Here is a 13,572-nt window from a genome sequence, read left to right on the forward strand (position 1 = left end):
TATTAAATATTTTTTAATTAAAATTTAAGATCTTTAATTGTTATGAAGCTTATCTTTGTTCGTGGATTGGGTTAAACCAATTGGCCCAAATGATATTACATTTACAATTATTTTATTGACATTTAAGACTCATATGTATAGTTGATTTTTTTTAAGAAATTATTTTTTGTTAATTAATTTTCAAGATGGTGATACTTGAATGTGATAGTTACTTACAAATTTTTTCTGCCAAATGAGTTCTCCCCTACTCCTAGGGCTAACCTCTATCTGTTCTGCTAGAAATTGACACCATTTTTAAACCGAACTTTCCTACCAAACCAAATCAAATGCATAGATCTTGCAAGGATGAACGAAATGACAGAATCAAAGGCCCATGTCCAAATATATTAAAAATAAAATAAAATATAGTACTTTTTTTTCAGTAAAAAGATGAATAAGATAAATCCTTTTTTTTTAAATGATGAATTAATAAAAGCGTGCAATTACATGAGTTGATTGATTGATTGGTCACCGTCTGATCTGAGCCACTTCTCAGCCAACAAAACCCGCCATGTCATTCTATCACAGTCTACATCCGAGTGCGAAAATTTTCGTACTCTCTTTATCTCTTGGCCACGTCTGATATGGCAAAAAAAAAAGGAAACCTGCCAGAGAGAGAGAGCACGCGCGAGTGAAACTACCCGCACGTGGGGGCCACAGAAAGAAACCGAAGAGAGGACGAAAAGCGGACACGAAGGTCACGGCAGAAACGGACACGTTTCGAGCAATAAAAAGCAAGAATCTTGAAAATGAATTTTTTTATTAAAATTTAAAAAAGAGCTCTAATTTTTATTTTTTCGTAAGTAAAATAAATAAATTTAATTACTATAGTTTTTTGTTTTTTTTGGCCTTTGGAACATGGCGTACGCAACATATTATGTCATCGGAGACAGCTAGCGAGAAAAAGGGTTTCGTCTTTTGTCCACTCAGAAAGAATCCCAGTTTGAGGAGACATTTTCATTTGAAGCCCTCAAAAGGACTTTCGTTTGACTTTCGTCTCTTAGCTGCTCCTAAGTTTCTTTCCCTTTCTTTTTCTTGTTTTTAAAAAGGAAGACCCTCTTTTATCACAAATTTATTTTTTGCACCTCAATTCTTCTAAAAGTTTCCGATTTGGACTTTTTGATCATATTCTTCAAGGTGTGTTTTGAAATGGCAATAACATGAAATTTAATTGGAAATATAAAATGTTACAATTATGTCAATTTGCAAGTTATTATATGTTTTTCTCTATTAAATTAATGATATTATCTCATAAAAAAATTTATAAATTAGAATTGAAAAAGTGATGCAAACATTTAAATACAAAAACATGAAATTTTTAATTTTTTTTTTGAAGCATAATAAATTCTTTTAATACAACAAAGGTAACACATATATTTTAAAATCAATTTTATATCAAATATTACGATTCACATTAATTTATCAAATGTGATTTATTTTGACTCATTAAATCCCGATTTTATTCTAAAAAAGTTGGCTCTCTTACTGAAAATGGTGTGCATGTATACATAACTGAAGGAATATTAAACAATCAATTCATGTTAAACTCTGAGAAGCACTTAGAAAATTAGGCAGTACCAAAGGGGGCAAGGGTGCAAAAAACTTGAAAATAAACATAGTCTTAATTAGTTCATATAATATGATATAATATTCAATTATTATTATTATTATTATTATTATTATTATTATTTATTAATAATGAAGCCGGTAAGGCATGCAAAATTTTCCTGCTTAGTTTGCCAACCGTTGAGAAAGGGGAGGAAAATGCAAGTGATCCCTCTCTTCTTGTCCAAGAGTCAATGCAGATGACGACACTTGTTTTTTTTAGTTTCTTATTTGTTTTTTTTACTTGATCCAATCATATTTTGATTTGATTATTTAATTAACCATTTGTTTGTTATGCTTGATAGTGAAATATTAATTTTATAACCAAAAACCTTTTAAATTGATATTTCCATATTTGAGAAAGCTAAAAGGTTCGTTTTTAGAGAAATCATTTGAGTTCAATTAAAATCTCAATTAATTAAATTAAGTCTTGATGTGTTCATTAATTATAAGTAATAAAACCCTTTTACAAGCAAGATCTGGAAATGATTAAATCATCGTGTGAAGGCACCAAGTAAAGTATGATATTGTAAAAAGATTAAAGTACAAAGCAAAAGTAATAAAACAATATTTTTATATTTGTTAAAAGCATATGTATATATATATATATATTCAAATTTCGCCTAAATAATTTTATCTAAGTTTTTATCTCTTTATATAAAGCAAATAATTTTATTAAACAAATTAAACGTTTTTATTTTATTAGAATTACCTTCTTGATCTTCTTTCTTCAACTACGTTTGGTCACATCTCGCAAAACCTGCAAACAAATTTAATTATATACAAAGATATGCCAAATTATTACTTAGAATGATAATATTTCTAAATGAGAGAAATTATATATATATATATAAATATAAATATAAATATAAATATAAATATTGTATTAGCACACGATTAAGCTATCAAAAAATAATACAGATACACACGATTATTATATGTATAGCTTATTTTCATTCATTAATTTATATCTTGCCGGATTATCCATACAAAATTGCATTAAAACATACGTCCCCAGTGACACAATCAAGCTCATTAAGAAATAATTTATCAAAAAAAAAAAAAATCATTAAGAAATCCTAGTTTATGGGACCTTATCATATAAATATATTGTTTGTTTAGAACTTTGAATCCTTCTTGTCATTAATTACTAATTTATTAATTGACGTATAACAAAGTAGTTGGAATGGATACGTGCTCTCTTTTTGTAATGGATCCAGTGAATTTTTTATAGACATTGGTTAAAATTAATTAAAATACATATTATTGAAAAATGTTTTTCATTTAAAATGCATTATTATCATTAAATTTAATAATATATAAAAAGTCTTTCTATAAATATCACTTCCACTACCTAATGCGGCTAACATTTTCCTTTTATAGATATGTTGTCACCGTGTTTAAAATTTTTTTCACTCAAATTATTTATGCTTTGTTGTAATTATAGATCCCTCTTAGGACTCATAATTTTTACTGTCATGGTTATTATTTCTTTTCTCGCATTATATCAACCCCTAGGAAGTCTAATTACAGCAGGAAAGGAAACAAAGTTGAATATTATTATGACCTACAACATCCAGCAGCTAGGGTCATTTCCAAGGCCAAGGGATCCCTGCTTAGGGCTTCATTCCCTTTGCGTCACTTATCAACAAAGGACTCCCTAGTTGGGAAATGTTAAAATATATCAGAAACAATCTATAAGTATTGTTTGCCTACTTTTACTTCCTATAGATTGGCAATAGCCTATGATGCATCAACAGTTTCAAAAGGTTGCATTGATGAGTCGGTCGGAAACACCTGATCAGCTGAAATTGAGGACAAAGAATCTGACAGATGGGGTTTCAATTTTGTGTTAATTGTCATGTACAATATGAACCTCAATCCTTCAAGTAATGGTATCTAAATCTCCAACAAGTTAACAGGGTTTCTTTTGTCCTCTCTTGGCAACATATAAATTGTGCATAACAAAACAAATTAAGAGAAAGTAAACGGTAACAACCCCACATTCTCTAAAGACAAGTTACTATGATAAACAAATGTTGCAGCAATTTACCAAACCAATTCCTAGTTTCTATTCTTTATCTGGTTTAGTTTCAAGGAATACTCATGTTTTATGAATTGAGTATGTAGTCCAAGTTTACTAACATAATCTACTGCTAATAAATCCAATAATCGAAATGTCTTCATTGTTTATTTTCGGTAACCAAACGACTACCATTAAATTAAGCAGAGGCAGTTAGCTATATATGGTAGTAATAATTTTTTATATACCTGGAGAATAGTCTGCGGTTTGGAAAATGTCTCAATTCTAGAGTTCTGTAGTTATCATTTCATGGATTGACATGGACTTTGGATACCTTTGAGGAAAAAAAATAAAGGTAGAGAAAGTAAAGAGCTTTCACTTGGTGGGGAACCTAAAATTTGAGGTGGAAAGTTCGATTAGCTTTAAGCATATAGGAGTTAGAAACTGATATAGCGTGCATATCTTTTTGACTTAAAAAAATGTACCCCTGAATAAATTAATTACTAATTAGTAAAAATGTTTTTTTTGGTTATTAAAAGGGAGCACGCACAAGTCACAACATCATTCATCCCCCGGCAAAGTTTATTAGAAAGGGAGACCCTTGGTTTCTTAAAGAGGTCAGGAGATATCTAAGAGATCACAAGACTTGTGTTGGAGAGAGAGAGAAGGAAGAAAGAGGGGAAAAGAGAGGGAAAAAGAGATGGGGAGGGCTCCTTGCTGCGACAAGGCAAATGTGAAGAAAGGGCCATGGTCTCCCGAAGAAGACTCGAAGCTCAAGGAGTACATAGAGAAATTTGGAACTGGTGGGAATTGGATTGCTCTCCCTCAGAAAGCTGGTAAATATAAAGATATAATAATCAGAAAAGAAGATCATGCCTTTTTCTCTCTCTCTCTCTCTCTCTATCTAGTAGTTTTTTAGCTAATTTTTGTTGTCTTTGAATCAGGTCTGAGAAGATGTGGGAAGAGCTGCAGATTGAGATGGCTAAACTATCTCAGGCCCAACATTAAACATGGTGAATTCACAGATGATGAAGATAGGATTATCTGCAGCCTGTTTGCTAGCATTGGAAGCAGGTATTCCTAAGCTACTTTTCATTTTTTATGAGAATTCCCTTTCTCTCTCTCCCATCCTATTGGCTCAGGGTTTCAAAGTAAAGAAAAATTAAAAAGGAAAGAATCTAAATTTATAAAGGGTATCATTCATATCCTTTCTATCTAAAAGGGTAACAAAGAAGAGAAAGAAATCATTTTTTAGGTTTTTTTTATGAAAAAACTTAAATATCAGAAACTCGTTTACATCAAGAATCTGCTATTTTCGGATAATTCTTCTGCATGCATGCCAAGTTTAGATTCAACATCATCACCTACTTACAACTGTTAAGAAAGAGTTGCCCGGTTATTTTGCTTCTTATAACGTTTTCTTTTCTAACATGCAATTTGCAGATGGTCAATAATAGCTGCTCAGTTACCAGGCAGGACTGACAATGATATCAAGAACTACTGGAACACCAAGCTTAAGAAGAAGCTGATGGTCATGACTTCTCAATCCCAGAGAGCACCACCACCATTCACATCTTCTCATTACACTCAACCTGTTTCATCTCAATCTTTATCATCACTGTACAAAGACAGCACTTCTTATTTCACTCCAACCGGATCTTTCACAGCCTTTGACCCCATGTCATCGGTTCAATCTGATCTTTTGAACAAGGGCAACACTACCTTGGCTACCAATTCTTCTCTTATTCAAACCCCAGAGAGTTTGATGAGTCACATGCAGTATTTTCCAGTGAAAGAAAATTTTCTCATGTTTGGGAGTGAACCAAGCTGCAGTTCTTCTGATGGTAGCTGTAGCCAGATCAGCTATGGCAGAGAGATAAAGCAAGAAGACATGAGTTTTCAGGGTTTGGGTACCTCTAATGTGTATGAAGATAATCACAAATTCATGTTAAATTATGGCACCAATAGTGGAGGTGAAAATGTTAACCAATGGACTGAGAAGCCAAGTGGGTACTATGGAGAATGCCCATTAGATTATGATCTTGAAGATGTTAAGCGACTGATTAGCTCTAGCAGTAATAATTGCTGTAACAACAACAACTTCATTGATGAAAACAAGACACAAGAGAAAGTCATGTATTACTACTACTGATGGACTGACTGCATGTAAAATCAGAAAGATTTGATGGGGTAAGGGGCAAAGGTGAGGGGGTGGGGTGAGGGAGGGAAAGGGAGGTTTTTGGATGGATGGATTGATAGTGTATAGATTCAGATGAAGACTTTCAGTTTATGGGGTTTTGTGTTCTGATGAAATGAAACATTTCTTCTTTTGACAGTACATGGTAAAGCTTTTTATTTTGAGCATTTCTTTTTGGGATGTGATGATGCTATTGCTGTACGGACCCTCACTCACTGCAACCTCCAATCAGAAATCCATGTTTATGAAAACAAGACAAGTAATCATCATTCAAGAACAAAAATCCTGATGTCAAGATAAACCAAGCATGCACTGTAACTTTCCTTTTTTTAAAATAAATTTCCCTTTTATTTTACTGCACTTTCTTCCTGAATATCTAGACATTGGCCAGTGATTTATGGGATGCCAAAACATTCTGAAAAGGCATTTATAGCCCTAACAAAACTATTATGTCCTCCAATGGAGGGTAGTAGGGTCTTTCTAGGCTCTCTGCTGGTACTATTTGTCAAGAATATTGAAGGTCCATAACTTATTTTAATGAACTAAGTCAGATTCAAAGGTGGAAACTTGTTAACCATGTAATTTAAAACAAAAGGACGGTGGAGATTTTGGAATTTTATGGAGGGGCAAAGCTTTAGAAATGACTTGCAGTTAAACATAATCCCAGTTTTTCTAACAGAATCCTCTTTAATTATACATAATATATAGATCTGCCTATTTCAAAGAATCGAAAAGGTCATCAACTTTATGCATATTTGTTCATTGTGATAGCAATAAACAATTCAAATGTTTGTTTGGAATTAGTTGGTTTGATCAGTCACCATTTGAAAACTAAATATGAAGACTTTTTTGGTTGGTTTTCTGGATTCAATACAGGACATGAGTTTGATTATTGCTGCTCTCCAATTTAGGATACATATGTATCATTAAATGCAATGATTAAGCAAGCCATTAACAATCATTCTTGTTATCAATGTTTTGCAGATACGATGACCTAAGTTAGCTTTTTTTGGATGGTAACAGCTTCATTGAAAAGAAGTAACATTCAGGTAGAGACAGACAACAATATTATACTAGCTAACCATTATAGGAAAATACATTAATTATTTGCATGGATGCTGTCACTGGCTAAGAGTTTAATATATCTCCTTTCTAATTAGTATATCGTTTTTTTCCCTATATTTCTGGGTAGTTGCCACTTCAATTTGCTCAGCAAGATCAGTTTAATCCAAATCCATAATCAAAACTTCATGTGAGCTTCACTGTCTTGCTCACTGTCATTTTTAAAATTAATCTCTACATTTTTTTGATGAATTTGGGATGGAAAATTGAAATGTATGAATTCAAGAAAGGTTGAAGCTTATAAATTTTGATATTGTAATTGATTGACAGGGAATCCCCATTGGAAAACACTCCAAAGGGTTCCAAAATTGCATGATCACACGATCTCTGTCAGGCTGCATCACTGTGTCATGAGATCCAGCCTTGTTTTGTGGTATGGCCGATATATATAAAATAAATAAATAAAAACGGTTCCAATCTGAAACTTACATATATTATGAATACGTGATTTATAGGGTAAGATTAACTAGGTGCCACTTGCCAGCTATTAATAAATTGGTATTACTAGCTACTTGTTTTCTTTAGACATATATTGTTTGAAAGCAGTGCAGAAAGCAATTCTAGGTTGTCTTTTCTAGTGAAGGTCAAAAGAGTGTGGTACCCTTTTTTTTCAAACCAAGTGAAAACATGATACGTTGTCAATGTAAAGAAAAAAAAAAAAATACAAACTACTACAGATGAATTGAACCATATCTAAACATTTGATTTAATAATTAATGTATGATCTTTGTTTTTTTTATTCGACTTTTAAATCAATAAATTTAACTAGTATATAGAAATTTAAAAAAAAAAATAAAGAACGAAACATGAATAAATGAATATGTATATACTTCATGAAATTAACTTCTAATAATGGGTTTTAAAAATTGAAGCTTAGCACCATTATCAATGATAATATCCAAGGAAAGAAAAAAAATCAAAATCCCAATTTGGATGGCTGAACAACTAAGCTTGTCTTAAGGTTAAAAAGAAGTTAATCCAGTGCAAATCAAAGTGAATTCTGGAATAATTTATTGCATGCAAAATGACCAACCACTTTTGAAACAGCTCTTGAATTTCACCGGAAGCCCATTAGCCACAACTTTCCAAGTGTGGGTGTGGATGATTAGTTTGGTTGATGTTTACAACTGAACTAATTAATCTTCGGCCCTTCGCATTTCAACGAAATTGTACCATAGAATTCCATTTTCCTCGATATTGCAAATGATGTTTGAAACAGAAGAACCAATCCCTGAATCAAGTTTTCAAAAACCATTATCTATGGTTCAATCGTTGAAGACTCTATCTACTTCATGCTTGACTTGGCATGCACTGACCTTTATGAACAGTGTCATGAGTTCTTGCCATGGTCATTTTGTTCAAAAAATTTTAAAAAGCCACGAGAGATTGACCAAGCTTTATGATAATGTGTGGAAAAGTTCACACAAAACGAGATAATAGTCTAAAAGGTTCACTTTAGTTTCAGAAAACCAACAAATTATCTGCCGCAGTCTGTTTGAAACAGTTGACAATGACAAGCAGAAGATACAGAGACTCGAACACAATGTGCTTAAATTAAAATTTCATGGTGGCTTCCTCCCTCGAAAAGTTCTGGAAAGCATAAGAAATTATGTATTGGGCACACTCTTAAACCGGGATAACGAGTGAAACCTGCAAATGCCACCCTTATTTCCTGCATCAACACCAATACTGTATTCAGATTGATTTGCAATGATCTAAATAGACAAAAAAGCAATAACAACTACCCTTCATACCACGCACCATCCTCCATTTCCTCTATTTAAGTTTGTAAATTTCAAGTTCAATAAAGGGATCAAGAGGGGGATCATAAGGCGAATTGCCATGACTGTTGATTTCCTGGTGTGATACACACGGATAAGTAGCACTGAGATAAAGGTGGTGGACGAGAAATATCAAGTCATTCATCTTTTCAAGATTGGCGAAAAAAAGAATTCTTTCAGTTGTTGACAAAGGTTTTAGGTTTTAGGAGTGCGTGTAACTGCAAAAAGGTGAACTCCGTTCATGATTTTCCATTCATGCCAGCTTTTTGGCAAAAACATTGTGGTGATTTAGCATGTAATATTATGTTATCCTGACTTTAAAGAAAACAAAAACTTATTTTAGAAAACGACAAATAGGGACACCATACATCATTAAAGGAATGTGCCATTCTCAAAGCTAACAAGATATGAGGTCCTTTATTATTCCAATGAATAAACGCCCTTGTTCAATGAAACTTCCACAACACGCATGCTGAACAATCAAAATCATTTGACAACTCTATTTTCCGTTAGTTAAGACCCTACAGCCCTCTTTAAGTTAATCTATGCCTCCAGATTGCAGAAATAAATATTCCAACATCAAAGAACTATCTTGACTCAATGGAAATGTTGTTCTTGCAATCTGATACTAAGGATTCAGACACACCAAACACAATTATCCACTTAAAATTAGAAATATTTTTCCTTTTACCAGACTTGTAAAATGTAAATATTGTCACAGACACTCAATTGTATGGCTCTGGGAACAAGTTACAAAGTCCTTCAAAGAAGGTGGCTGACAGAAAGTAAAGCCATAGTTTTCATTGAGATTACAAAGATTATGAATTCAATCATAAGGGGATCTGTTTCGACATAAGATCAGCAAAATAAAAACTCAAAAAGCTACCTGAACTTTGTAATGCGCTAACTCAGGCAAAATCCTTAAGTACTCCTCCAATAGTTTTCAAATCAAAGATTTCGATCCAGTAACCATCAGGATCCTTAATGAATGCAAACCCTTTCAACTTGCCTGCAAATCAGATTGATAGATTAGGCATGAATAAAAGCATTTTAAAAAGGTAAACCTGGTGCTGCACCTCTTGGTCTAATGGCTAAGGAGGCTTTATGAGGATGTAAAGATTTTGGTTTCGAGTAAGGATCTCCTCCCCCTTTCCCCTTGTAAGGGTTATACCCTCCTTTGAACCACACAAAAAAAAAAGGGTAAAACCTGAAAGCTAACAGTTCAGAGGCTTTGTCTTTTCTCATTCATGCCTTGTAAGTACAAGTTAGTATTTGCTCACAATTGAACCTGATAATGCTGAGAGTGTTTTTACTTCATGAAACCAAAAACAAGTTTGCTACTAATTCAGGAATCTCATTCAAGTAAACTTTGAATATATGAAGGCACATGAGGAAACATATTCCTAGTATTTCTGCAGCACTAGCACTTCTACAGGGGCACTGGCTATCAAAGAAATCACAATGTGGGAGTGAGTAATCATACTTTTAAGTTGAGTAAAAAATAACTGCTTCCTAGTATGTAAAGAATGCTCCTCGATATAGGTGAATAAAGAATTGATCCTTGGCATAATGCTGGACTATATATGGTGATTCATACAAATATATACACCATAACCAAGTACATCCATGCATGTGTGAGATGAACAAAAATATGCAAAACTGTTTTTGCATTTTTACTTTTTCTAATTGCCCTGTTATCACATCATTTGAACATTTCCTTATCATTTTAGACCTAAATTACCATCCCTCATTAGTTTTACTCCTTTTGGAAACCAAGTGGTGGGCACTATGGCTAAAACTCAAAATCTCAACCCAACCTCAAGGAACCACCTAAGTTTTGCAGATGTGACAAGTTCCCTTAACATTAGATTAATTTCCTACAAAGACAAATGTCACAATTTGTCTAAGCAAATTACCATTTATCAATACCAGAATTCCCCATCCCTCATTAGTTTTACTCCTTTTGGAGACCAAGTGGTGGGCACCATGGCTCAAACTCAAAATCTCAACCCAACCTCAAGCTCCAAACCACCTAAGTTTTGCTGATGCGACAAGTTCCCTTAACATTTGATTAATTTCCTAAAAAGACAATGTCACAATTTGTCTAGCAAATTACCATTTATCAATACCCGAATTCCCCATCCAAAACTTAAATGGAAATTAAAATATCAATTGAGACATCATATTATTCTTAATAAAATCTATAATCTAAATGAGATGGCTTACCATCATCTGGTTTTTTGACAAACTCTACTCCCAGGCGTTCAAATCTCTCACATGCCTTGACTGTATCATCCACAGTAATGCCAATATGCCCTGAAAAGGGAAAAAGAACAGTGAGCACCTATAAATCCCAAAACTCCTTAAACACAGAAATCCACACTTTTAGAACATATAAAGTAAACAAGCTTTTCATCTATGAACTTGAATGTAGAAGTGAATCCACCTAGAAGCAGCAACTGTTTAGTCAATTACAGCATAGTTGTTAAGATAAGCTAGTTGGTTAATTGAAAAGAAATGGTGATGTTTAAACAACACTTATTTGAAGAAGAAAATTATAAGACATTACAATAACAAACACCAAACTAAGCCTTTTCCCACTATGTAAGGTTGACATACCATAAGAAGTTCATGAGTGAATAAATTCAGTTAATCCTAACAATTAAAAATCATTATTGGAATAACTACAACACCAGATGGCAGTCCCCATAAGAGATGAACCTAAAAAATGCATTTTAATGAAGTTTAGTACCAACAGTATGAAGTTTTCTTTTTCCTATCAGTAAATAAAAGCATTTTGGGGTTTAACAAGGCACAACAAATGAATGTCATATACCATCAAATTGTCTCATTCTCTGATTTGTGAACCAAAAAGTTAGAAGCAATACACAAAATGAGGCAAATCTACTCATACCAAAGCCACGAGGTTCTGAATTCCCATTGTGATATCCTTTGAACTCAGGGTCGCTTTCAGTACCCCAATTACTGTACGAAGCATTAAACTTTTAAAACATACTAGGGCACAAGAATGGTGACTTTGTAAACACAAAAGAAGGATTAAATTTAAAAATAATAGTAATAATGTATTCTCACTGTGTTAGTTCAACTGTAGCCGGCCTTCCAAAGGTCCAAACTGTTTTATCAACTGGGTCACTTGGAGCCGATGAAACATCCTACATCAAAGGAAATATGCATCTAGAATCAACATCATTATTTTTAGCAAATCGGTGACACCTAAAACGAAGAACTGAATACAGAGATGCTACAAGAAGCCACTGCGAGCAAATACTAATCCAATATTACTTATTGCAGTATAATTATATGAATTTTACCTCATAGCCCAAAAAGTACAAGGTAAACTTCAATTCTGTAACATCCACCCTCTTAAGCAACCTGAAAAAAAAAAAGCGACAACAAGTTAGTTGTATTAAGCTTTAATAGATTCCATGAGCAACCAAAGCACATATAGCAAAGTCAATTCGAAAATGCCACGAGAAATGAAAGTTTTAATTCAATCAAATTTCCCAACACAGATATTTTCACCCAAAAAAAAAGAAGAAAATACTTAATTCCTCAATAAATAAACAACTAATTAATCAAAATATATAAACAAGTGAGAACAAATACCCAATAGACTTTACATCAAATTAAAAAACAAAAAAAAGAGACAGAAAGTCAAATATAACTTACGACATGCCCAATACACGAGAGTAAAAATCAAGACTGACTTTTGGATCCTTAATTCGAAACATCTGCAACCCAAGAAAAAGCAAAAGAAATGCATTAACATAAATTCCTTCAGAGTTAAGAACATACATCCAAAGATGAAAAACTTACAGTTTGCTGCATGAAGTAGCCTTTGGTGGCTTCATCAGGGGTAGTGTGAAGGCCAGGGTTATTGGCAGCTGATTCTTTTGAGTCGGATGATGCCATTGAATACAACCTAAACTGGGTTCGATCCTACAAAAATCCAAACTTTTCGATTAGATTTCTGAAGAGAAGATGTTTTGAGAATTGGGTATTAGAGTTTACACATTTAGTGAATAGATCAACTATCAATGAAAGTAAAAAACCTTTGGATTATGGGGTTTTGAAATGTAAGAAAATGAGAGTGAAGAAGGTGATGGGCAGGGTTTTCTAGTGAGACGAAACAGAGAGAGTCGAGTTAAGGCGGTGGAGATCGAAAACGAAGCCATTTTTTACATCAATGAAGAATTAAAAACAGACCTTTTTTACCTTGGAATTTTAAGAGTCGGTGAGAGTGAAGCAGTGGCCAAGGCAACCTGGCAAGGGGGATTTACAGATTTTGGATAATCCAACACATTAAAAAAAGAAAACTTTCTAGAAAATATGTACGAAAAATATAATTTATTTTTATTGATGTCAGAAAAAAAAGTCTGAAATAAAGAATTCAGCGCTGCTATCATGCTATATCATGTTTGCCGTCAAAGATATTTGTGTCATTTTTTAGAAATAAATAAATTTAAGAAAAATAAAGAATTTCGTTTTTTTTTTTTCTATTTTTATTATAAAAATAATTTTTTAATGTGAAAGATACTTTATGTTATGTTTTTATTTTTTAATATATTAAAATTTTTTATCCAAATTGCATAATACTTTTCTATAATTTTACTAATATTACAAAATTTTAAACTATTAATATAAAATTATTAAATTACAAGATTTTTTTCTTAATATACATAACAAATTAATAAGAGATTTATCAATCGGCCATATTACTCTAATATTCAACTAAAGGGCCGCGCAATACCAATAAAAAAACAGCTGTTGAACGATGAAATAGA

General features: G+C 32.7%; 2 protein-coding genes across 9 annotated transcripts; one reads left to right on the forward strand and one right to left on the reverse strand.

Annotated features, from left to right (window-relative positions):
- The first annotated feature begins 4,253 nt into the window (after window positions 1-4,253).
- On the forward strand, window positions 4,254-6,272 carry LOC111304297 (uncharacterized). The gene is made up of 3 exons (XM_022900838.2): window positions 4,254-4,503; window positions 4,612-4,741; window positions 5,111-6,272. The coding sequence occupies exons 1-3, from the start codon at window positions 4,368-4,370 to the stop codon at window positions 5,817-5,819; spliced, it is 975 nt and encodes a 324-aa protein (XP_022756573.2). The 5' UTR covers window positions 4,254-4,367; the 3' UTR covers window positions 5,820-6,272.
- Window positions 6,273-8,423: 2,151 nt separating this feature from the next.
- LOC111303522 (lactoylglutathione lyase-like) lies at window positions 8,424-13,194 on the reverse strand. 8 transcript variants are annotated; one of them, XM_089742525.1, is made up of 10 exons: window positions 13,004-13,153; window positions 12,841-12,904; window positions 12,605-12,727; window positions 12,458-12,519; window positions 12,100-12,160; window positions 11,861-11,940; window positions 11,604-11,752; window positions 10,994-11,083; window positions 9,654-9,776; window positions 8,424-8,658 (listed from the first exon to the last, which is right to left on the reverse strand). In XM_089742525.1, exons 3-9 carry the CDS (start codon window positions 12,698-12,700, stop codon window positions 9,676-9,678), a joined length of 639 nt encoding a protein of 212 aa, XP_089598651.1. In that variant the 5' UTR covers window positions 12,701-12,727; window positions 12,841-12,904; window positions 13,004-13,153; the 3' UTR covers window positions 8,424-8,658; window positions 9,654-9,675. The 8 variants fall into 8 exon arrangements, with proteins under 8 accessions (XP_089598651.1, XP_022755587.2, XP_089598654.1 ...); XM_022899852.2 differs by lacking the exon at window positions 12,841-12,904 and having other exon boundaries at window positions 11,682-11,752; window positions 13,004-13,194; XM_089742528.1 differs by lacking the exon at window positions 12,841-12,904 and having other exon boundaries at window positions 13,004-13,144.
- Between the last annotated feature and the right edge of the window lie 378 nt (window positions 13,195-13,572).

The sequence above is a fragment of the Durio zibethinus genome, chromosome 13, assembly GCF_047325235.1.
Source record: "Durio zibethinus cultivar Kanyao isolate XHJ-2024 chromosome 13, ASM4732523v1, whole genome shotgun sequence".
Taxonomy (NCBI): Eukaryota; Viridiplantae; Streptophyta; class Magnoliopsida; order Malvales; family Malvaceae; genus Durio; species Durio zibethinus.